The sequence below is a fragment of the Typha latifolia genome, chromosome 1 (genome assembly GCF_019914945.1).
Source record: "Typha latifolia isolate L0001 chromosome 1, TyphaL0001v2, whole genome shotgun sequence".
Taxonomy (NCBI): domain Eukaryota; kingdom Viridiplantae; phylum Streptophyta; class Magnoliopsida; order Poales; family Typhaceae; genus Typha; species Typha latifolia.
In genome coordinates this window covers 17432-42566 of record NC_133086.1, presented here as the reverse complement: position 1 = coordinate 42566, position 25135 = coordinate 17432, and the positions used below count along the sequence as shown (strand labels likewise).

The following is a 25135-nucleotide window of genomic DNA, read 5'->3' as shown; positions in this document are numbered from 1 at the left end:
CCTGATCATCACAATGAAATTTGTGAATATTCCACTTTTTTCTTATTTTTCGGCAATAGGCAATCCCCTGTTTCATTGAAACATTAAAACAGTCATCCAAACTACAACTAGAACATATGAAGACACACTTCACCGTGCTTAGCAGCATCCGCATATCCCCCTAACATTATATCACAACTGTAAACAACAAAATAGCAACCAAACTAGGGGTATCACCAAGAAACACAAAACAAAACCCACCAATGCTTATCCAACAACATCCACCACACAGTATCAAAATACACCTACATGCAATGTAAACAGGAAACAGTCCAAAAGAAGATCTAAACAAGTAGCAACAGTAACTAGCACTTTCAAATTAGTCCAGAATCTCCAAATCCATATGTTGAACCATTTTCCTCGCTTTCTTTGTCACTTCCTCTCCCTACATCCCTGCCCAACAAAGGAACAACGATGTTACTTTGTGCTGAATATCTTTCCGGATTCTAGATTTATCAGTCAAAATTTGGCTATTTCTTTCCCCACACATTCCAATCAAAGCCGCAACACAAATAACAAGCCATTTATTTATCTTCTTTCTGGACCTCATAGAACAAAACCAATCCCTGGCATGCTTAGGTCCAGTGCCCATACCCATTGCAGATATAACCCTTTTAGCAATTTGCTGAACAAATTTGCATCTCACAAAAAGGTGATCTATTGATTCCTCCTTAAAACAAAAAACACAAGTAGTATTTTCACTCCACCGTTGCCTTTTAAAATTGTCTTTTGTTAAAATTCTGTTCTGACACATCAATCACAAGAAAACCTGCACTTTCAACAGCACCTTTAACTTCCAAATTTTTGGAAGAGAATGAGAAATGATTCCACCATGATTTAGGAATCTATAAAAAGATTTAACTGTATATACTCCATTGCTTGCAAACCTTACTTTATTCTATCTTTCATTCCTGAAATAGTTATACCACTAGACTCCACCCTTTCTTTATTTTGCTGTAGCTCAGTTAGGTTTTTTAGGTACTTAAGGTTCCACACGTCTCTAACAGTTACCTTATCATCCCAAGCAATAGCAAAAAGACTTGAAAGTTAGTTGCCATAGTAGAATCACTGCACCAAATATTTTGCCAAAACCTTAGTTTTTCACCCATATGAGCCTCCAAAGCAGAACTTGCTTTAAAAGATTTTATTGGTGTGCAACACACCTTTACAAAAGGTGAAATTCTATTAGAGCTGGTAATCTGGAAAAAAAAACTCAGCCTATAGTACTTTTGCATTACAACATCAGCCCACAAATTATTCTTAGATTGGAGCAACCTCTACCACCACTTAGCCAGTAGAGCTCTATTCATGTCTATAAATTCAAGAATCCCCATCCCTCCCAGGTTTTTGCTCTTACAAACTTTTTTCCAATTTACTAAAGCATATCCTTTTCTAGTCTCCTCATTGCCTCTCCACAAGAAGTTTCTTCTCAATTTGTCAATTTTCGACTTAACCCACTTTAGTACTCAGTACTGAATTTATAAGCACTATTCTTCCCCCTAAATTGAATAAATTTTCTTCCCAACCCGCAAACCATTTATCTATTTTATCAATGACTGAAAGCCAATCACACATTCTCAGCTTACTATCATAAGAGTGGACGCCTAAGATACTTTGTTGGTAACTTCTCAACTTTACAGTTTAATAAGTTCGCAAACTTCTCCATACCTTATCTCTTCCCCAAATAAACAAACAAATATTTATTGAAATTGATCTTAAGCTTGACACTGCTTTAAAACAGTAAATTATTAATTTTAGCACTCCCACTTCATGCTCATCAGCCTTTAAAAAGATCAGTGTATCATCAATATATTGTAAATTATAACTCCCTTGGACTTGACATCATTGTCCAAACATGTCAATAAACCAACTATCTTAGCCTGATCAATCATCATGCGAAGCCTATCAACAATCAACATGAATAAATAAGGATACAGTGGATCTCCTTGTCTCAAGTCCGTCCGACATCTAAAGTACTTGCCAACTCCCCATTAAGAAGGACAAATGAGTACCTAGTTGTGACTGCCTGCATCACCCAATTTATCTATTTTTTAGGAAATCCTCTCCACTTCAGCACATCTAAAAGAAAATCACACTTTAACTTTATTATAGACCTTTTCAAAATTCAGCTTTAGTAGTAACCCCTCTTCTTTAGACTTTTTAATCCCAAAGATAATCTCATGCGCACAAATCATACTGTCCAAAATGTATTTCTGTTTGATAAAAACACTATGGTATTCTTCAATCAAATCCCCTATCACCTTACATAGCCTAAAAGTTAAAACTTTTATAACAATCTTATAATTATAATTTAATAGGCTGATAGGTATATACTCTTCTATCTTTTCAGTTCCACTATTCTTTAGAATTAATACTAACGTAGCATAGTTCAATCTATGCCGACCACCATGATCATCATACAGGCCCCTGAATATTCTAATCAAATAATCTTTGATCAACTCCCATAATTTATGATAGAACTTCATGGTAAAGTCATAAGGCCTCTGAGCCTTATTATCAGAAATTTCGCTCACAGCTTGCAAGACCTCAGGCCCTGTGAGGCTTTCCTAGATTTATCCTGTCATTCTCTCCTTGTTTGTATAGTTCCCAAACTTGCTTCGTCATCTACCCCCCGCCCCCACAAAATAATTTCTAATAATACTCAGTAATATGATCCTTGATTATTTTGACCTCTCTCGCCTGTTCATCATCAATGATTATAGAACATATGTTATTTTTTCTCCTTCCATTTGCAATCTGATGAAAGTAAAAAATATTCATATCTCATTCTAGTAACCATCTTTGTCTAGACCTTTGTTGCCACAGCAACTCTTCTTCTTTATACAACTGATTTAACTTCAAAATCAAATCAGTTCTATCAGCTGCTTCCACTTTAGATAAAGCCTTTGTTTTTTCAATTAAATCTAGAGTATCCAAGCTCTCAAACCACCTTTTTTTGTCCTAAATCTTGGTTTTTTATATTCTTGCTCTAACCTCTCAAACCTTGATGCACTTTTTTTTATTTTTGAAGACCAATATCCAAAGCTGAACTCCCTCCCTTAGGAGAGAGCCACCACTTTTTCACTAGATCTTCAAACTCCTCTTTACAGATCCAGTAGTGCTTTAATCTGAAGATATTATTTTTTTTTATTCAATCTTACTTGTATCCACCAATAGAGGAATATGATTAGAGCAAATTCCAGGCAGTGCTATAACAGCTGATTTAGAGAACATCTGGTCCTAGTCATTTGTTACAATGACTCTATCTAGGAGCTAACACATGCTGCTTCCTCATATTAGGCCAAGTAAATTTTTTGCCCTATCACCCAATTAAATATTTTCATTTCTCTACTGCCAGAGGTTTTTTCGTCTTCTGTATATCTAGTTGCATTAAAGTCAATACTAATATTCCTCCTTTCCCCTTTCCAATTCTTTAGATGAATCATTCCCTCTCACAAAATCTTTTTTTCTGCTTAAGTTTGAGGTCCATACACAATTATCAACACCTAATCCTCATCTTTGTCTTTCTTCTGACATGCATAACCATTGAATACCTATGTTGTACACAGTCCAGCACCTCCAGGATGTTTTCATTTATACCCATCAGCATTCCTCCAGAAAGCCCAAAGGCAGGTAGATAATCTCAAAAGGTTATTCCACCCCCTCTCAGACTTTTAAGCATACAATCACTCATGACCTCCTTTCTTTCCTGCAAACAAAAAAAAATTCTAGATGCTCTCGGCTAATTATCTCCTTGATTCTTCTCTTTTTTTCACGGCCCCCCAAACCTCTAATGTTCAGGGTATCACCTTTGCTTTCTTCTGCAAAAAAGACTCAATATATTTTTCTACTCTATCCCTCTTGAGGGTTTTCAAAATTTTCAAATTTTCCTCTTGCTCTGTCAAGGAGCTTCCCAAAAATACTCCACATGTATTTGTAGAAATTTTGCTTAGAAATTGCATAAATGGATTATTTTCAGAAAATTATGAGAAACTTAGACACTTTATAAAGGATCATTACCAGGGTTAGTTCTCCTTTTTGCTTGTTCCAAAGTTTTTGTTCTCCCAACTTCAGCAATTCTATCATGTATCTTTTGCTCCTGAACCCCTATTTCCTAATGCTTCTCCTTGTAGGAATTTTTGGTGATGAACTCTGTTTTTCCCTCATGTATTTTTTAATTTCTGGACCTTGTGCTTGTAGTGGCTCTGCCTCCAAAGCATTTTCCTATGATGCCACTCCTGATTTTTCTCATTGAGCCACTTTTGTTCCAGCATCTCCTCTTCAATATAATTCTCTTCCTTCAGGACTATATATAGATTTGTTTTTTTTCCTCATCCACTGGTACACTTTCTCTGGTTCAGTTTTTTTTATCCGAACACTCTAATTCACAGGAAAGTGAAAAATCATGCCTTCAATGATCATCATTATTGTAACTGGAATATTAGCAATATCCTTAACAAGGACTCTTAACTGAGCATACTTCAAGTTTATCTTCTTACTAGTTTGTTCATCCACCATAACCTTAAAATGAATGTAATCCCAACATTGTAAAGGAATACTTGAGATTCTAACCCATACTGGTTCCTTCTTCCACCATCTTGGAATTCTTTCGCCATGTTGAGAACCTCATTATCACTATCCCAATATCAATTTCTCGCAACCTCAAAACCTCCTCCATCCTCTGCACAGAAGAGAAGTCCACCAGATATTCCTTTTGTGAAATTGTACGAGATCGCCAGTCGTGGGCCTGAGAGACCACATGGCATCCATTACCAGATCCAAGTTGTTTGTAGATATCCATTCTTGAGTCAAGGTAACCACCATACAGAATCTCGGATTGAATTCATTTTTGCGCATCTCCTCCGATGCCCGCAACATTTACCATCACCCATGAAATTTTGGATTTCTTGCCCCATTCTGTAGCCTCTAGCCCGTTCCCAAATTTTTCGTACTTATAGCGCAGGATGCTATTCCGACAGTTCACCGCCCAGTGATCGCGACCATTGCACCTAAAACACCTTCCGGACCCTCGATCTTCCAAGATGGTGGTGAAACCTCGGTCTCTTCTCCTTTCTCAGTTTTTCTTCCGATTGACCAAACCCTAACAATACCTCTTTGTACAACAATTTGCTACTCTCACTCTTCTCAAAAACCAGAGATACTCTTATATCCTCTACTGCCCCGTGTGAGAGTAACTGGTCCTTTTTAAAAGAAAATTTCACTCACCGATTTCTCGGATGCGCGTCTTGACTCCACCCATGGATTCGGATGATCGGACTCTGGTAGAATCCGAGCCGACAGAGTGGCAGAGCCCATTTTCTTTTCCACTTTTTTCATTGCTTTACAAAGTTGATTGTCATTCCGATATCCTGTTACACATGCATCTGATGCATGCAAAATTCCTCCACTTGTTATGAACCATTTTGTTTGAACCGATAAGAAGTCGTGCTCGTATACACAGTAATTTGTACAACTAAGAATTGTGATATGTACATACGATGCTTGTGATTGCATGTATTGTTTATGCTTATTTTATACAATATCCAAATACATCACCATCTTACCCTGAATGACATGTTCAATAGCTTCAATTTACAGATTTTCGAACCACAATATCTTCTTCTCCTCTTGGTGCACAATTTCCTTGTATCCTCCGAAGGGCCTGCCTAGGTTGATTAATGTAAACATGATGATCAGGATTGGACAATATAGGGACAGTTGTCCAGGACTTGCCACATTTGTTGGCATGATTAAATCTTTCTGCTCACACAATATCAGGTCAGTAAAGGATAAATTGCTTCTAGTACTATGTTTACGACTTCTGAGTTCCTTCTTAAATATTTTCTTAATAAATCTTCTTCAATGTGCATTGTGCAACAGACTTTGTGAACTCAATCTTCCTTTTTTCTTTAAAAATAAAATAAAATAGAAATCGTTCTTTCCAATCTATGAGGTATACAAAAGAGTTCGCTAACTGTTCAGATGGTTGCTGCTGATGGACCATTAAATTTTGATTGCTGCAAATGTTTGTCAGCATATTTAGCTACTTCCTTTTCCGAGTATTATTAATGTGCACCAGTGGAAATGTACACCTGTATGTAGTCCATTATTGGGCTCCATGCCTCCATATCAGCGAATAGCCCTTTAGAATTCTGTAGACCTCCAAACCGTCTTCAAGCCATGAAAGTCCAGACAGATACAAGGATTATGACAATCAAGGTTGTCGTCATCAGATTAACTGGCAATCTGCTACCTGAGAGCTCTTTTTCAACAACTTTTTCCTTCTTTTGAGAAGCGATGAGCGTCGTTCCTAGTTCTGGGGAAATGGTGAATTGAATAATTAAATGACATTTAAGGCTGCAAATAGATTATGCTGCAGGAGGATTATTTGCACTGCGTGAGCTTAACTTGGATGGAGCAGTGTCAGTGCTGCAGATCCAAGCTAATACGCTCCTTGTCTCCATCTTGTTCCCTTGTCAGAAGGTTGATATCAAATCTAACTAAAGATCTCATTGTGCAACACATCATCCTCAGCCTTTGAAATATATATATGCTACTGCCAGAAAATTTGCATGGTTTTGTGAAGATTAACAGAGGGCTCTACTTTTTGCTTTTCCAGGTATTTGAAAAGTTGTAGTTTGTATTCTTACATCAGACAGTGAAGCTCAAACAGCTACCTTCCACTCGCTGAGGAAATCAACCGCGTGTCCGCTAGAAATTCAATAGTGGGATAAGTTTACCTGTCTTTATCTTGATTGGTGGACCCGAATTAAATGACGGACTCGCAATTTGAGTCCCACCATTTGAACCATGTTATGGTGGTCTGAAGATTCTACGTACCTAAGGTGTAACAAAGCGTCACACTGACGTAATATATGGCGTAATATACTATGAGGCTTCGTTAATTCCAAGAGATACTTCATATGTTACAGCAGAAATAAAGTTCTGAGTATATATATGTATGTATATCATGCAACATGCACTTACACGTACAAGTAATTATATACTTCATATGTTACAGCAGAAATAGGTGGTGGACAGAAATTAAAAGCAATTAATTGCTGAAAGAAAGGACAAGAAAAGGTACGAGTTTATTTATTATTTCAAGTGTTATGTGACACCAATGTGTATGATGAGTATGAGAAGTCATTTCCAATGTTTGTGAGCATAGCTATAAAGGTTTTTTTTTTAAAATTAAAAACGAATCCTCAGAAGAGCACTTTGCTCTGTTGAAGAGTCTCTTTTGCAAGTACGGATAAGGTTGGTTAATTAGATTAATGTCCCATGTTCAGGTGAAGAGATTTGTGTTTTGGGTGGGGATGGGCGTGGGCCAATCCACCCACCCCCCTTATTCTATTTTTCAATTAGCTAAGTAAGTGTGAATGGAGAGCAAGGACTGCTGTCGGCCATCCAAAGAGCCACTAAGAAAATAGTACTATAGATATACGTCAGTACACACTTTACTTTTGGCCAATTGAAGCCTAACTAGACTACTAGATCGATGTCCATGGTGCGTGCTTCATAATCTACATGTGTAAACACAACTATACCTCAGACGAATTAATGCTGATAACATATATTTCATGTCATGAGAGATTGTAACATCTGAAATTAAACTAGCATCAACTGGGCTTAGTTTCTTTGATGGCAAATTTCGTCTGTCATGATAGCCACCTCTGCTTGATTAAGTTCCGGTATCGTGTTTATTTGTGATCTTATTATTATTATTATTATTATTATTATTATTATTATTATTATTATTATTATTTTGTCTTGTTTTAATCGTGGCCAGCTTAATAGAATTCCTGGTCGTTGAGTAACCCATTAGTTGTGTCTACATCAGACAGAGATCAATCACGAAGCCATCACTCTAAGCTACCCTAATTATTGCATATTATCGACAAAAGTGTGGACCGAGAGGAACCATTCTGTTACTATATCCTTTCAGCATGTGCTTCCCCTTCTTTAATTAGTTCTATATTTATCGGACTCTTTTACTTTTCAATTAACTAGCTATTGTATATCCATGTTGGTACTAATCAATATTTAAGGCACATATGCACGTACCATCCATATATATATATATATATATATATAGTATTAATTAACTGATACAATTATAAAAAGCTGAGTTAATATCAGTGGTATTTTTTAAATAAAAAAAAGTAAACATCAGAGGTACCATACGAGAGCAGAAGAGGTTAACACACATACAGATAGTCTCACGTGTGACAAAAAGCGAGGGGGGGTGGGGGGCAGGCGGGAACTTGGAATTATACTAGGGGCATTTGTGTAAACATGACACTGGAGTTACCTCGAGCACACGACGTCGTGAAGCTAAATTGTGTAGGAGGTGGCATCTTTATAACGGGAGGGAGGGACCGAGGAGGGAGGGAGGGAAGGAGCAACCACATTAATTGGTGGCACTGAGGTGGCCTTTCATTTCTCCATCCATCACCTTTCATTCATTTCTCTTCTTCTTCTTCTTCTTCTTCTTCTTCTTCTTCTTCAGCCGGTGATCACTAGTCCTAATTATTTTCTTCTCCGTCTCCCCCCATATGCTAAGGTGCGTACTAATCTAACAACCTCTTCTTAATTATAATATTTAAAATCGTATTGCCTTATATATTTTAACTACCTCATTTGACTTCTTTTTTTCCCCTTTATAATTAGTTGTTGCCACGCACCATGTATAGCAACACAGAAATTAAAGAGACTAAGTTGACGACTTGGTCGTCCTCTTTCTGTTTTTTTTTGGCTTTTAATTAATTTCTATTTTCGTATACTGCCTATTATCGTCGGCTCATTCAGAAATAAAATTAGTCAATAGTTTGTTTGTTGCACCTTCATTAATTATTCACAACTTGTTCTCATTGTGAAAGTAAAGAAAAGTTTACAAAAGAAAAATGATTTGAGTCTATCTTTTGTAAATCGATACCACAGAGGAAAAATCTTGAAAAAAAGTTTCAGTGATAACTATATTGAGATATCGAATCTAGGCATTTTGGAAGTCTAATTCATGAAATTGGATAGGACTAGAAATTGAATTACCCGCAACTCAGTTACAACAGATGCATCACCGCGGGTAGATCTCTCTCTCTCTCTCTCTTAGTGCAAGAAAGCATCGGCAATCATTGACTGTATGTGGGGTACGTGCTGGTGGTTAGATCGATGCATAGTTTCTTTCTCTTTTCTTATATTCAGTATTCTACCAAAGTTGGTTAGAAGCCTCTAGTGATTCTCAAGTCTAAAGGGAAGGGTGGGTCGTCTACTTGCTTTGAAATATAAAAGAAGAAGAAAAAAAAAGTATCAGAGAGAAATTAGAGAGGGTCTAGCTATGAACCATTCTAGTGCTTATCTTCTTAATTTTAAGCAATTAGTAGCAGAGCTGGAAATTAATTTCCTTCGCCTTGGAGTACTGCTAACACATTAATGTTTTGATTTGGCAATTTTGATTGATATAGGTATGGATTCAACAGCAGCAGGAGGAGGAGGCAGTGGAATGAGCAGGACAAAGTCGGAGCAACTGGAAACGGTGGGTTCAGCAGCGACGCAGTCCCTTAGCCGCACAGCATCTGCTGAGACTGTAGTGAGCATGGAGATGAACAATGGAACACAGTCCTCCTTATCTCGCAAGTCGAGCTTTGGGAAGAAATTGGGGAGCTCTCCCGGGAAGAAAGGGAGCCACCAACATATAAGGAAGTCGAGGAGTGCACAGCTGAAGCTTGACTTGGAGGAAGTCAGCAGCGGCGCAGCCCTCAGCCGAGCCTCCAGTGCCAGCTTAGGATTCTCCTTCTCTTTCACTGGCTTCACCGCTCCTCCTGAAGATATTATTGCTCAGGATGCATTCAGCGACGGTGAAAGTCGTAAGCCCATGATCCCCCTCAAGATTAATTACATAAGACAATTAATCAGAGAACAATGTAAAACACTAGTTAAAAGTTTTAAAAAAAAAGTCAAACAGCTAATCACCTATTTTTTTTACATACTTTTCTGTTTGATTCTAATGATATGGGACAACTAACTACATGTCATGCATGCAGCAATAGATCCTGAATCTGGCATCACACGGAAAAGGCTAATCACAGAACCAACCTTGCCAATTTATCTCAAGGTAATCATCAAGCGTTAGAGGTACTATCTTTAATTTCCAGCAATGGATTAACCTTTTATCGTTTCATTTGTCAAATAAATTGACATGAAAGAGCTATTCCAGATGATAAATATTTTCGTTCTACTACTAGCCTGATGATGGTCAGACCATGGACTGATGACTAGTACCGTAGTAGATGTTACTGTCTTTTCAACACTAGTCTAAAGACTTGCAATTGATCTTCTTCTCAGAAAAGTTTGGCAAGACAAAACACGATATCTTGCTAACAAACAGCTGATGGAAGAATAATTAATATTGTTCTGTCATGGATCTTGCAGTTTACAGAGGTTAAGTTCAAAGTCATCCTGAAAGGCGTATCCACTACCACTGAAAAAGATATACTTACTGGAATCTCAGGTTCGGCTAGTCCTGGTGAGGTGGTGGCTTTAATGGGACCTTCTGGAAGTGGTAAAACAACTCTTCTCAGCATCCTTGGCGGAAGAATAAGTGGCAACACGGTTGAAGGTTCTGTCACTTACAACGATGAGCCATATAACAAGTCTCTAAAGCGCAGGTAATTGCCAAATCGAAAAAATTATTAAATATGCCCATTTTTTGGCTTTACTTTTCAAGGAAGTTATTTAGAGGACATAACCACTTGTTTCTATATATCCAAGTAAGTAGGGATAAGAAGAACAGTATCTGACACTGAAATTTGCTTTAGTAGTAGTCTATGATTGCTCTCTTTTGTGGGTTATTTTGATACTTTGAACAGTGTAATGGAGATGCAAACCATTCTACTTGGGCATTGCTAATGGAAACATTATTACTTATAAGTCAAAGCAATCTATATATGTTAAAGAGTATGTCATCATATGCTTGGCAGGATAGGGTTCGTCACCCAGGATGATGTTCTGTTTGCACATCTTACTGTGAGAGAGACATTAACTTATGCAGCTCTTCTTCGACTTCCCAAGACAATGACAAAGAAGCAGAAGGAAGAAAAGGCCATGGATGTCATCTATGAACTAGGGCTTGAGAGGTATAAATGATATTCACATCCTTGGTTGGCAGTTTTTTTGAATATTTTTTCTTAGAAATCATCAGTTATATATAGAAGATCGAGGAAACATGTTTCGAAAAGGTGGGCTTTGAATGTTAGGAGATAGCTATATATCCCTCTGCCATCAGTTTTTTTTTATTGAAATAAATGATCGATGCTTTTAGGTCTTAACAAATTATTGGTTTATATGTCCTTGCAAAGGTGCCAAGACACGATGATAGGAGGATCTTTCGTGCGAGGAGTTTCAGGTGGCGAGAGGAAAAGAGTGTGCATTGGGAATGAGATTATAATCAACCCTTCTTTGTTATTTCTTGATGAGCCCACTTCTGGTTTGGACTCAACTACCGCAATAAGAATAGTTCAAGTGTTGCATGAGATAGCTGAGGTAAGCTAAGGCAGCATAACCATAACCTAAGAACACGCAGTCCTAGTCTTCTCTACGTAGTGTTTTGATTCAGCTAGTTTATTTGAATTTTTGACCTTATGTCAGGCTGGGAAGACAGTGGTAACTACAATTCATCAGCCTTCTAGCAGACTCTTTCATAAGTTTGATAAATTGATCCTTCTTGGTAAAGGAAGTTTGTTATACTTCGGGAAGGCATCAGAAGCCATGGTTTATTTTCAATCCATTGGATGTTCTCCACTGATTGCCATGAATCCAGCAGAGTTTCTGCTAGATCTTGCGAATGGCAACATTAATGAGGTTTCCGTACCCTCAGAGTTGGAAGACAGAGTGCAGACAGAGAATTTAGCAAGTGACACGCGAAATGAAAAGCCATCTCCAAAAGATGTGCATGAGGTAGGTAACTACACTTCTCTGTTTAAGCCTAATTAATTATGAAGTGTATATATATATATATATATGAATGCACTATCGTTAGTTTAGTGATCTCCGAATTGCAGGTGCTGATCATTTCAGCAAAGTTCTTGAATAAAGGGATTTTATATATACACATACTATTAACTAAGTTAATAATATTGGAAAATATTTCAGAAAAAACACTGATGCTTGATGAAAATTAATAAACAGTACCTGGTGGAGGCCTATGAGACTCGAGTTGCGGACAAAGAGAAGAGAAAACTTGTTGTGCCCCTGCCTATCAGTGAAGACCTCAAGGCAACGGTGTCATCGCCAAAGAGAGAATGGGGAGCAAGCTGGTGGCAGCAGTACTCCATTCTCTTCTGTAGAGGACTCAAGGAAAGGCGGCATGATTACTTGAGCTGGATGAGAATCATCCAAGTCATCGCAACAGCAGTAATCCTTGGCTTACTCTGGTGGCATTCTGGTACTAGCACCCAAAAGGGTCTGCAAGATCAGGTACAATTAACAAACATTTAGTCTATCTCTTCTCCTCGGGCACATGCAAATATTTTTCCATTCCAAGTGTACTGCAAGTAATTAAGATCAGATGGGAAAGTCATTAGCTGCATGCATGATATGGTTTATCTTCTGCAGGCAGGGTTGCTGTTCTTCATTTCTGTCTTCTGGGGATTCTTCCCTGTATTCACAGCAATCTTCACGTTTCCTCAAGAAAGAGCCATGTTGAACAAGGAACGAGCAGTCGACATGTACAAACTGAGTGCATACTTCATGGCCAGGACAACCAGCGATTTGCCACTAGACCTCTTCCTACCCATTATATTTCTGCTCATCGTTTACTTCATGGCAGGATTAAGGCAGAGAAGCGAATCCTTCTTCCTCAGCATGCTTACTGTCTTCCTCAGCATCATCGCTGCTCAGGTACACATGCATCTCAATTTGTCTTTGAGGCATGCAGCAGCAGTTATGCACATGTTAATTGGTCATTGTACAGTGACAGTATATGACATATATGTATGCGTGTGATCATCAGGGACTAGGATTAGCAATTGGGGCTACTCTGATGGACGTCAAGAAAGCAACAACTCTAGCTTCTGTCACAATAATGACCTTCATGCTCACAGGCGGCTTCTTTGTCAAGGTACGTAATAAGGTAGCTTCAGTGGCAACGTACGTACGCGTACGTACCCCTGTATCTATCTCATCTATTTGTGATATATCATCATAATCAAACATTATATATATATATGGAGAATTAATTTATATATTCTCTACTCATTAAATTGCAGAGTGTTCCTTGTTTCATATCGTGGATCCGCTACCTATCCTTCAATTACCACACCTACAGACTCCTATTGAAGGTGCAGTATGGTCATGCACCACCGGCTTTAGGTGTCACTCATCTTGATAATGGCGTTAGGGAAGTCGTCGCCTTGATTGCTATGGTTTTCGGTTACCGCCTATTAGCATACATTTCCTTGAGAAGGGTGAAGCATCGGACGGGCGCTTGACCATTCATCTGACCGATTTTATCTCACTAAGCCACTCAGCTCTCTCTACTCCAAAGGAAGGGATGGATACGTTGGATACTTACAAAGCTATATAATAATTAACTTGAAAGAAAAAGAAAAAAGAAAAGAAAGGAAAAGACCATCTATCCAACTCTCCTTCCACAAGTTGTCATTAATGTCATAATTTAATTAGACATACATGCACCCACGGACTAGAGTTCGTGCGCACACTTTTTCTAGCAAGGAGGCAAAAACTGTTGTTTTAATATTTTTGTAGTGTAGGGTGGTATCTTCGACTTGATAGAGAGGATTTAATGTCTTGCCCTACGGCATAACTGTTGTAATTTTATGTATTTGATATGAATTTTTTATTAACTTTAAGCTAAATTTTAAATTGAACCTATACATTATTAATAATAATTTAATAATAAAATTAATTTACCTTAAAGAGTACTTTATTATCATATATTTACTTAGTCAAATCTATGAAGAGAAGTGAATAAAAATTTACTTTAAATAGCATCATGATAATGAAAAATAAAGAAAAGTGAGTTTAATACCATATTGAATAGTTGAGAAATATTAATATGGCATAAAACTAATAAACTTCAAACCCAAAAAAAGATACATATTTTGTGAATAAAAGTTACTATGTAACTTAACTCACACGCGCGCGCCGCCCGGCTCGGTTCACACGCACGGATCAAATCCAATTTTAATTTTTTACGATGAATAGTTAATCAGTCAGTTAGTTGAAAGACCGACGTTCACTGTTCCAGAAGCAATCAATGGAGGGCGAATTGATCTTAAGGAGATAATGTCCAACACTAGACTCGACTATTCAGAATTTTATATTCTGTAATTTATAAATTTATTTAATTTAATTAATTTTGATCAGATTTTTTGTGACTCTTTGGAATCAGTTTGTTATCGCCAACAACTACAAACAAGCTGCCGTGATAGACAGCATACAAAAGCTAGCCAGCCAGCAGGTCTCACAGTTCATGTTATCGTCAATGATGCTCTTCGTTCTTCACTTAACAGGGCAAGGCATTGTTAGCTGAACTACTACAGTACAACGTGGCCATATTAGGAAGAAAAAAACACTCCAATATTAAACACAACAAACTGTAATTGCCTTCGACCAATGGGGTGAGTATCACTAATTACCAACAGAATCATCAATTTTATTATGTACAGAGAGCAGAGCTGTTACTTACGAGGAAAAGAATGGCTATTTGCACAGTAAGTTCAACATAAGGTTTTCTTGTTATCAGATGATGACACATGCTATACGACTCCTGAAGGCCCGGTAAAGCTAATTTGGGGGTTATAAAATATCATAATTACAAGAGCACAATTCGTGCTCGGAAAATAGACCTAATAGTTCCTAATATGTGATAAATGACATAAATCCCATGGCTGTATAAATAACTCCCATGTCATAGATCAACATGGAATTTACTGACCTTTGACTCTCTGCGATGACAACACCAGAAGACCTAACAACAAAACATATTTAGCAGTTTTCAACATGGCCATCATATACTAAAATAATAAATTACGATGAACATCAACAGCAACCTTTAAAAAGTCACCATATAAGAAGGTCGATCATAAGTAAGATGCCAGTGCTCACCGTCATCTGAGAAATATATATGTCCACTGCAGAAACTCTAACATTTTCTTATGCCATTGTCCTCAACCACCCAAGCAGCCGAAGAAGAGCAGCATCTAAAATAGGGGATCTTTTTTCAAGACCTGGAATCAGAGAAATAATCCAAAACAAAATTATATTCTCTAGTAATCATCTACTTGGTCATCAGTTCCCATCGAACTGACAGCTAACAATCTATAGAAACTTCATACAACTTTTCATGTTGATACAGAAACTTCATCAAACGAAAGTCCATTTCACAGAAAAAGTAAAGAGTTCAAACCTTGGCACGATTTAGATGGCAGATTACAAATGTTATCTGTTACCATACAAGTTCTAGGCATTTTTTTCCCCCTTCAGGTAATTTAGAAGTAGAAAAAAAATCTTATTATATTACCAATATCTGTTATCATATAAGTTCCAAGCATTTTGTTTCCATTCTGGCCATCTAAAAGTTGAAAGAATTTGATTACCAATATCTGCAGCGACTCTATGTGCACACATGATTCCTGAAAAAGCTACAGCGATGACCCCTTGTCCAGGAAAACAACTGTCTCCAACACAATAGAGACCGTCTATAGCCTGCAAGTCCCATAACACTGATCAGTATAGTGAACCTTCTATCCATACCAAGTTCTGTAGTATTACTTCTCTCAGGAAAATTATTATATTGGTCATTACTTGAATTTACTTACCGTTGTATTGAAGGGCATTGCCACTAAACCTTTTGGTATACCACGTGGCATTGGTCCATATGTGCCATCATCACGAGCAAGAAATCTACGATGAGTTTTTGGGGTGCCTATCTGCCATTACCAGTTATACCATCATTAGATTCTAACAACGGCAACAATCTAAGACTAGCTATTCAGGAATAAGATATCAACAACTTTGAATAAGAAATCATAACTTTACTATTCAATCAGAGCACATACAAATGAAAGTACCGATCTGGGTGAAATACAGAAGGTTCCTTTTCTGATCTCATCTAATGATATGTTTGTCTTGTTTTTGCATTCAGCATGTATGAAATGATTAGGCGGGGTTAAAACATTGAATACATCTGAATATTTCATGTAACTTATTTTCAGAATGAATGATGATCAAAGCAGATAATGACTTCACAGTTGCCATGTTGCAACTTTAACAGGAAATCAAGAACAGTAACATCAACACTCTTGACTAATTAAATATTCTTTTGTACTTTGATGTGAATGAGGTACCTCTTTAAGAACTATGGAGCTTTGAAGACCTGGAAAGAGTTTATTTTCAAGCCTCCTTATGATTTCATCAGCCACAAGCACCTTTTTCTTCTCATAATTTTCCCTACCAATGCCCTAGTCCAATCAGTAAGTAGAATCTTTCATCAGTATGAGAGATCAAGCTACACTGAAAAGCTGATAATTGTTAAAGTACTACAACTAGCATATTTAATAAAATTTTCATCTATGAAAAGCTGATACTTGACTTAAAGTACTACACAAATTTCAGTTTTTCACCTCCCAATCTTCTATGCTGGATGTTGTGAAAATATGAAGAATATGATGCCCTTCTGGAGCCAAGGATGAATCAAGAATAGTAGGGATACTCAAAAAAATGCTTCCGTAAGGCTCTTCTAACTTCGCCCAGTCATCCTGCATATACCATGATAGTTAACAAATGAGCTTGTGCCTTTTCATTTCATTACTAGTTTTCTCTTTCATACTTGATTCACTAAACAGTAGGAAGCTTCCAAGTACCTCAAGAATGAAATGATGGCAATCAGTACCAGCTGGCAAAATTGAGGCCTTGACTCCCATGTGAATAGAAAGGAAGGATGGTGCCTTAACATAATTCTTCTGAAAGTTTTTCTCCTCTTCCGGAAGATCTTCCACTTTCACAAGCTTCCCTGTAAGTTTTAATAACTGTTAATTAATGAACTCCATTGAGAAGCAAAGGATGTATCACACTATCACATAGCTGAACAATTTACAAACACGAAACTTATGGAGAAAGAACTTACAAAGAATAAGCATTAACATTAAAGTGACCAAGAAAGTGAAGAAATAAAGTCACAGGCAGATTAAATTTAATATAATGCACCAGACAGTTTAAAAAGACTGAACAAGGCCTATGCCAAATGAGAGTAAATTTTTAATGTCTGATAGAAACATTACCAAATGTATCCCATCTTGTGGCGTTTGATATCACTGTTCTGGAAAAGAACTCCTTTCCATCTGAAAGCCTCACCCCTACCTATCAGAAATGAAGAGAGACATGTTAGCATCACCTTTAATGTTCATTTCAATTTTCAACAATTATTCACCAAATAAAAAATGGTTGACCTATATAAGATGCACTCACAGCTCTTCCATGCTGAAGAATTACATTAGTCACATTTGCCTTGTAACGTATCTCACTACCCTTATCAACCAGGCCGGTCGCCAAAGACTTTGCAATACCACCAACACCACCGACTGGATAATTGATCCCTCCAAAATGTCTATCACACAAAACCTGTCGTGATTCAAGAAAAAGATAACTGGTGAAAAATTTGAAGCCAGAGAAATCAAACTGTGCTTAAGGAAACTCACCATGCTTGCATTGATCATTGGTGTCTGCAAGGCATTGACTGTGCTCACAATGAAACACTACAGAGACAGCATCACAAAAAATTTTGATTCCCGAGTTCAATGAGTGCTCATTGGAAACAGATGAATTTTAGGAAAAATAACTCTTCCAAAAAAATAAGGAAATTTCTTGTATAGTGTTCAAACAAAGCAATAATTCACATCATCTTCACACCTCAGCATCTATGAAGGACAGTAACTGTGGATCTCTTATGAATTTCCGAGCTATGTTTCCAGCATTCTGTGGCAGATAATAAGCTGCAGGAAGAGAAGAATCATCTTCAGGGGAAAAAGAGATGAAATTGACAGACAGCTCTTTGATTTCCATTATAACAACTTAATAGAAAGTCAGACATATAAGAGATCATTGTTATATCTATGTGCTTATGATTCTGTAGTAAGTGAATATATTACCCAGAGTCAAGCACTCCACAGGCTTCTTGAAGAATTGCCCAAAAAGGTATAAAGGCTCCTCCAATGACTTTAACTCGAGTGAGTTTAGTGCGTTGAAGATCTGTCCGTATATCATTCAAATTAAAATAGAGAAAAGCATTAACAAAAGAACAAGGGCACGTTCGTCGAAATTATGGTAATATAGCATCCACACTTACCTTCCAACATTCGCCATAGAACTTAAGGATACCTTCTTTTTCATGCGGAAACTTACTAATAAGTTCTGTAATGAACTCATCGTATTCTCTATGCACACGAACAGAGAGGTCACCTGGTAGATGGAAGTGAACAGTAGTAGGATCAGGTACTACCTGCATCTTGTAGCCTACTGCTGCCAATGATTGTGTAATCAAATTGAGGTTGCCCTGAGACATGGAAAAAAGAAATTAACAAACAAAGGGGCAAAAAGTGCCAAAGAAATTAAGAAAAAATAAAAATAAAAATAACAACATAAGTTTGGATAAAGCATTATCGGAAAGGGGTAGCTGACCTTGTCACTAAAACCAAACATGACGGAGGAACCAACGTCAAAGGTGAAGCCGTCCCGTTCGTAGTAGCCGGAGCTACCCCCAGGGATGACATACTTCTCCAAGACAAGAACCCTAGCCCCCTTTGCCGCAAGCTGCGTTCCCGCCACTAGCCCCCCGATGCCCGACCCGATCACTATCGCGTCGTAGTCGTTGTCCTCTCTCCTCTGTCTTCTTATTCTCTCTGAGGTAGAATTTTCCACGCCCAAGACTGACCTCGGACTTCTTCGGACCCTCACAGACCCTAAGCTCGCCTCTCTCCTCCTCCCCGCCGTCGGGAAGGCACTCCGGCCTAAAAGGGTCCGGGAGGGAGCGAGATATGACGAGGGCAATTGAAAGCCTAATTGGAGCATGGTTGAAGTTGGTCAAGATGGAGTCTCTCTCAGCTCGCGGCTTCGCTCCTTTCCGATTTGGAGATGGATGGAAGGTTGCCTTGCCTTGGTGAGACTTAAACGTGTTTGTTGCTTCAAGTAATAATTAGTGCGGATCTGTTAGCGTTCAAATCCGGCTGATTCGGAGAGGGATGAGGCAAATTTTGGTAATCTGGAGACTGGAGGTGCAGATGGGGTGGTGTGGTCTGGTGGAAGTGGAAGTGGAAGTGGAAATGGAAGACGTTTGGTCTATGGATTTTCTAATCCAGTTCTATTACATTGGTTGAGGTCACTCACTCGATCACCGTAGGCCGTATCTTGATAGTCCCACATCGCTGGGTAGACAAATGGGACGACCTGTCACTCTATAAGTTACGAAGCCTATGCAAGTTTTAAGCCATCTTTGCGCTTGGGGCAATGACGCAGCTAGTGAGGTTATAACCGAGGCGCGTCAATTGCTGGTTGAAAACTATTTCCAAACCCCCTCATAGGCATGGGTTTACCCCCAGCGCCTCTGAGAATTTCTGGAAGGGCTCCCTCTAATACAGGGTAAAGCCCTATAAATCTTTAATTTCTTAAATTTCTTCGAGAGATTGCTCAAATTTTATATTTTTGTTTCCTCGTCAAGTAATAATAACAGTTCAACATGGCACAAGCAACTACACATTCGTCTTCCACTATTGTTTGGTCTAATTAGCTTTTTCCTACTATCAACCGCTAGCCCACTTTTATCAATATGATGAGTGGGTCAGACGCTTTGATAGGGTAGATGATCTTATTTTGAACAGTAGTTGGCTAATGCCTTGATCTTGCACTATTTTGGGCTAGGCCAACTCAGGCTAACCAAAGCTTAGAGCTTCGTTGGGGCCCCAATTCCAAAGGCCACAGTGGTTTGCACGGATAATTTTACGATCCAGCACACTCGTCAAACGCTACGGCTCCCTCGCGGTCAAAGCTGGCGTCAGATTCGTTTCTATTTACCAGAGGTCTGCTCGAAAGGAAATCGACGACCCGGCCTCCTTTCTCTCTCCTCTCTGCCTTTCTCCTCCGACCGAGTAGTCGTAACGGATTAATTAGAATATTGATTGAGAAGGGTTAAAGAAAAGGAGGAAAAGAGAACAACAAGCCTGACGCGGAACCTTCGCTATGTCTTTATCTCTCTAGGGTTTTGTTCTTTGATTGCCAACCACGGAAAAGTGGATCTCTTGCTGCTCAATTAATTGATCAAATAGCGAAGGTCTGGTTTGATCCGTCTAAGGTCTGATTTTGATTGATTCAACCTCCTCGTCCGTTGCCGTTTTCCTTTCTGATCCGAGTTTTTAGTTTTTATGCACGAACTTTACCGATCGATGTCTTCCCTCCCTCCCTATCTCATGTTTGTCCTTCGTCCTGCCTTCAAAAGGCTCTCAACTATCTATTTAATCTGAGCGCCGTCTTTCTATCTCCGATTGGAAGAGCTCGACTGATTTTTATATCGTAAAGGTCGGTCATTTATTGGATTAAAGTTGTTATTCCTGTATGTTACCACCCGGAAAGGACCAAATTTTGTGGTTTTTTTAGTTGCACAGGTTCGATAGGATTAAGGATGCTGCTGTAGCAGGTTTAGTTGGTCGCCTAATTCTTTGTTTTAGTGCGTCTTGGTCAGGTCAGTCATCTTCTTACAGTTGTATCCGGCTTTCTCAAAATTGTAGGGGAGAAGAGGATGGAGAGCCATCTATCGTCGGCTGCGGCTTTCGTGGAAGGGGGCATCCAAGATGCCTGTGAGGATGCATGCAGCATTTGTCTTGAAGCCTTCTGCGAAAGTGATCCGTCAACAGTATGTGCTTGTTTTGGAATTTTATCCTCTAGATTCTGGTGTCTGATCAGTTTGTATTTTGCGTCAAAATTTTTCATCTCCTCATGACTCCTTTTTTTCGCTGGTTATCCAGGTGACTAGCTGCAAGCATGAGTTTCATCTTCAATGTATTCTTGAATGGTACTTTTCTGAATAATTAGTATTCTACTATTTTTAGCCAACAAGAAGTTGTTGGGATTAAGAATAATATTGTCTTTGATATTGTTACCTTGGTTTCTTTAGCTTTGCACGATAATAAGTATTTGTCTCTCCTTTTATCACTTGGACCAGTTTTGTGGATTGTCTTTCAAGCACTTATATACTAATTAGATAATTATTCTTGTCTTTAACGGTGTGTAAGTGAAACACCCACTTCAAAAAATCATATGTACCTCGTATAGAGAGATCCACGTGACTCTTAGTAGTAATCTATGAATAATGGCCGCTGGTGATCCACGGTCCACGTCAAGGTCTTCAGCGGCTCGGAAAGAGAAAAGAGAGGAAGAGATGGAAGAGTGAGAGAGAGAAAGAGATTGCGAAAAGAAGAGAGCAAGAGGGGGTGTTGGAAACTTGGAATTTATATAGAGATGAGGGGGAGAGTGAGGGTGGAGTGGAGTCCGGCACCTTTTTCTCCCACCTCTCGCAACTAACTGCGAGAGGTGGGGAAGAGAGGGACTGGGTCACGCTAATTTTTTTTTAAGTTGTGGGTGTTAGAAAGGCATGTATTTCATTTTACTAGTGGTCAACTGCATTTACGTGAATTTATCTCAAACCTGTGTTATACATTTAAGCATTAAAAGTCATTGAAACATTAGTAGCACAAGTTGCAAGTTGCAACATATCTTTTAGTTTACTATTTTCGGGTATACATACAACTCTGTGTTTTGAATTATAAGGATTAGCCCATTTGTCGATCTTCTATTCACAATTGCAAGTTATGAACTTACGATTTACATGTTTGTCCAGGTGCCAGAGAAGTTCTCAATGCCCAATGTGCTGGCAGTCTATCAGTTTGAAGGATCCGACCAGGTTCATTTTAGTTGAAAATCCCTTCCAATATATGACTTACCTTTTGTTGTCTTTTGTTGTTCGTATGATACTTTTCTTACTATGTATAACAGCCAAGTACTACTTGAAGCTGTAGAACGAGAGAGAGTTATCAGATATAATCAATCACGAAACACCACAATATTTCACCTTCCTACACTTGGAGATTTCGAATTGCAACATGTGGGTACTTCTAATTCATGTTAAGCATGTTTACTCCAGCTAGGTGACACATTTATCTTTTAATAATTGATATAAGAATCCACTCTCAGTTACCAGTTGGAGGAAATGATGCTGAATTTGAAGAGCGTATTATTCAGCACTTAGCTGCTGCTGCTACAATGGGAAGAGCACACAACTTTGCTAGAAGAGAAGGACATCGGGATAGGTCAGGAGCTCACGGCCGTCCACAGTTCTTGGTTTTGTCTACACATCAAAGTGCACCTTCTATTGGCTCTGTTTCTGCTTCTTCTGGGGAAAGAGGAGAGGTCCAACCAGATTCCATTGTTTTAGCTGTTAGTCAGTCGCCTACTGCTTCAGGAGAGGAAGCCACAAACCGAGGCCCACGGGTAATTCCAACTCAAGCCGATCAAGTTGCTGCATTATCATCTGGGAGTAGCTACTCTGCCAGCAGTCTTGGACTTCCTAGTGACCAGTATGATAGGGGGCCATCTATGTTTTTGCATGGTCTTACCATCACTTTTGTCTGTTCTAAGGTAATAAAAAGTTATGAGTTTTTGCAATGTTTCACAGGACTTCTGCTGGACAATCGACTTCAGTTATCCAAGATAGAGCTGGACCATCAGATATCCAATCCTTTTCGGAATCTTTGAAGTCTCGCCTAAATGCTGTCTCAATGAGGTATTCCAAGGTTCCATTTGTTGCTCTCAAGAAATTGCTCTCGAGAAATTAGAAAGGGATAAGATAATTGAATATTACTTTTATTTTTACTCAGGTGCAAAGAGTCTATTACGAAGAGTACTCATGGATGGAAGGAGAGGTTGTTTTCACGTAACACATCCGTTGCAGATCTTAGTTCTGAAGTTAGAAGAGAAGTTAATGCTGGAATTGCTTCTGTTTCGAGCATGATGGAGCGTTTGGACAACAGACAAAATAGAAGAATAAGTGGGTCAGCCGTAGATATCACCTCGGATCATTCAGCTACGGAATTAAGTAATGAGAGGGCTACAGAGAATAATTCTAGCACTCATCAAAATAACAACCCATCAGCTTCCTGTGTTACAACTTCAAGTTCAAATTAAAACTACAGATTGATTGCCAAAACCTATACGAACATGCTATCAGTATCCATCTTTGAATGTACACCTCTAACTTCAACCTGCATTTGTAGTTTTTAAGTGTGAATTTTGAAATGGGATTTTTATATAATTGCCTTTCAAAATATCATAATTACCGCATACATTCTTCAAAATATCATAATTGCCGCTGGAGATGATATACCCTTTCAAAAAGTGCCACCTCGTTAGCTAGATCTGACTACTCACAGATAAAATTCACCATTTTGCCCTTGTATAAATTGCTTAAAATGGTACTAAAGGTTAATAATGATACCAATATCATAGTGGAAGAAAAGAAAGTTTTATGTTTTTCTCGATAAGAAAAAAGGCAGAGACAAATATTGTATGTTTTAAACTTAAAAAAGAAGGGTATTTTAGTCATCTAATATGTATTTATTCACCCTAAAAACTATTTGCTATGGAGATTCTATAAATGTTTCTCACAAACTAATCATAGTGGCAATTTTGAAATAGTGAAAAGGGAAATTTACATGTAACACCATGCCTTTTAATAAAATTGTGGTTTACACTCCATATTTTTACTGTTTATAAATTAAACTCTATAATTTACCGAATATGTATAGAAAATATCATACTATTTTATTAGTTAAATTTAATCAAATATTTAAGTTAAGTTAACTATACTAAAAATATTACGAAAATACCTTCAACCAATTTATATTTTTCTAACCTATACTAATTCAATCCAAGCTAACCAAACCTAACTAGACTTAACTCAACTAAATCCAATCCAACCTTACCTCAACTCCTCCACCTTATAATCTAAACCCAACCCTCCTCCTTTGTCATCATCCCTACCTCCCACGTCGGGATTTAAAACTTTGGCAACGGTGGAAGACCCGCACGATGCACTGGAACCTTTATTCGACAACATCGACAACCTGAGATCCGCATCCCCACCTCTTTTGTCAGGATTTAGCACTTCGGCAATAGAAGAAGACCCATGTGGTGCATCGGGACCTCTACTTGACAACGCTGGCAATCGAGATTTGGATTTCTAGCAACATGCGGAGACTCGCACAGTACATCGGGATCTTTACCCGACAATGCCGACAACGCCAACTTGCTTGACATAGCCGGGAAACTATTAGAGGTCAACGTCCACGACGTGATGGTGGGAACCGTTGGCAGGCTCGCTTGACATCTCGGCTTCCGATCTAGAAGTGCCACTGGAGCCCATGCCGGAAGCCGCAGAGCCACCGTCGCTGGCTCATGTAGAATCACCAGCCATTTGGGGGGTCGAGGCAGAAGGTCTTAGAGAAGTCTAGGGCAGTGCACCATTTGGGTCTAAACCAGAGTTTTTTTTTTGCACATATTTGCTAAATCATAGAGTTCGATTTACAAATAGTAAAGATGTATAGTATAAATTACAATTTCGTTAAAAGCAGAGTGCTATATACAAAATTTTCTAGTTAAAAATAATTTTAATGGCAATTATGATATTTTAAAAAATGCCGTGCTAATTATGATATTTTAAATATTTTTTATAACAATTATGTAAAAAACCTTTTACAAAAAGAGAAGTTTTTGCAAACATGCTAATTACCTCTAATATGTGATTTTGTGTCTTGGAGGAAAGATTGGACATCTGTTGGTGAAATAGTGCAGTATTATCTGTTACCCAAGTTGAAACATTTTGCCTAGTTGGAAATTGTAGTTTATAATACAAATGAGCTGTGATGGGCTCAATGGTGCTGATCTTCCAGGATAGAGCTGTTGAATCTGGTTGGCGTTGTGAATTATAAAGAGATGTTATAGAATACATGAACTTGAACTTGTGCTTAACCTTAGT

General features: G+C 38.2%; 3 protein-coding genes, 1 long non-coding RNA gene and 1 other non-coding gene across 11 annotated transcripts; 3 read left to right on the top strand and 2 right to left on the bottom strand.

The window, feature by feature from the left end:
• Positions 1 to 2: 2 nt before the first annotated feature.
• On the bottom strand, positions 3 to 5574 carry LOC140786548 (uncharacterized). The gene is made up of 2 exons (XR_012108652.1): positions 4060 to 5574; positions 3 to 432 (listed from the first exon to the last, which is right to left on the bottom strand). It is a non-coding gene; the product is annotated as an uncharacterized lncRNA (long non-coding RNA).
• Positions 5575 to 8427: 2853 nt separating this feature from the next.
• On the top strand, positions 8428 to 13925 carry LOC140780580 (ABC transporter G family member 22-like). Of its 3 annotated transcripts, none has more exons than XM_073126219.1 (11): positions 8428 to 8605; positions 9504 to 9905; positions 10083 to 10153; positions 10471 to 10706; positions 11019 to 11174; positions 11397 to 11580; positions 11686 to 11994; positions 12226 to 12513; positions 12652 to 12936; positions 13049 to 13156; positions 13305 to 13925. In XM_073126219.1, exons 2-11 carry the CDS (start codon positions 9506 to 9508, stop codon positions 13524 to 13526), a joined length of 2259 nt encoding a protein of 752 aa, XP_072982320.1. In that variant the 5' UTR covers positions 8428 to 8605; positions 9504 to 9505; the 3' UTR covers positions 13527 to 13925. The 3 variants fall into 3 exon arrangements, with proteins under 3 accessions (XP_072982320.1, XP_072982319.1, XP_072982321.1); XM_073126218.1 differs by lacking the exon at positions 8428 to 8605 and adding an exon at positions 9070 to 9188; XM_073126220.1 differs by lacking the exon at positions 8428 to 8605 and adding an exon at positions 9256 to 9298.
• A 735-nt stretch (positions 13926 to 14660) lies between these two features.
• Positions 14661 to 19394, bottom strand: LOC140780581 (prolycopene isomerase, chloroplastic). Of its 2 annotated transcripts, none has more exons than XM_073126221.1 (14): positions 18736 to 19394; positions 18404 to 18610; positions 18207 to 18306; positions 17968 to 18050; positions 17757 to 17813; positions 17527 to 17679; positions 17340 to 17418; positions 16923 to 17071; positions 16683 to 16817; positions 16407 to 16520; positions 15879 to 15989; positions 15657 to 15765; positions 15166 to 15287; positions 14661 to 15028 (listed from the first exon to the last, which is right to left on the bottom strand). In XM_073126221.1, the coding sequence occupies exons 1-13, from the start codon at positions 19123 to 19125 to the stop codon at positions 15214 to 15216; spliced, it is 1761 nt and encodes a 586-aa protein (XP_072982322.1). In that variant the 5' UTR covers positions 19126 to 19394; the 3' UTR covers positions 14661 to 15028; positions 15166 to 15213. The 2 variants fall into 2 exon arrangements, 1 of the variants encoding a protein (XP_072982322.1); XR_012107540.1 differs by having other exon boundaries at positions 14820 to 15028; positions 15111 to 15287; positions 18736 to 19260.
• Positions 19395 to 19542: 148 nt separating this feature from the next.
• Positions 19543 to 19700, top strand: LOC140780821 (U4 spliceosomal RNA). Its single transcript, XR_012107583.1, has one exon. It is a non-coding gene; the product is annotated as a U4 spliceosomal RNA (small nuclear RNA).
• A 377-nt stretch (positions 19701 to 20077) lies between these two features.
• LOC140780582 (E3 ubiquitin-protein ligase RHF2A-like) lies at positions 20078 to 23426 on the top strand. Of its 4 annotated transcripts, XM_073126224.1 has the most exons (9): positions 20149 to 20401; positions 20546 to 20625; positions 20835 to 20959; positions 21072 to 21118; positions 21944 to 22006; positions 22099 to 22207; positions 22297 to 22679; positions 22778 to 22885; positions 22980 to 23426. In XM_073126224.1, exons 3-9 carry the CDS (start codon positions 20846 to 20848, stop codon positions 23284 to 23286), a joined length of 1131 nt encoding a protein of 376 aa, XP_072982325.1. In that variant the 5' UTR covers positions 20149 to 20401; positions 20546 to 20625; positions 20835 to 20845; the 3' UTR covers positions 23287 to 23426. The 4 variants fall into 4 exon arrangements, with proteins under 4 accessions (XP_072982324.1, XP_072982323.1, XP_072982325.1 ...); XM_073126223.1 differs by lacking the exon at positions 20546 to 20625 and having other exon boundaries at positions 20078 to 20380; XM_073126222.1 differs by lacking the exon at positions 20546 to 20625 and having other exon boundaries at positions 20098 to 20401.
• The last annotated feature ends 1709 nt before the right edge of the window (positions 23427 to 25135 follow it).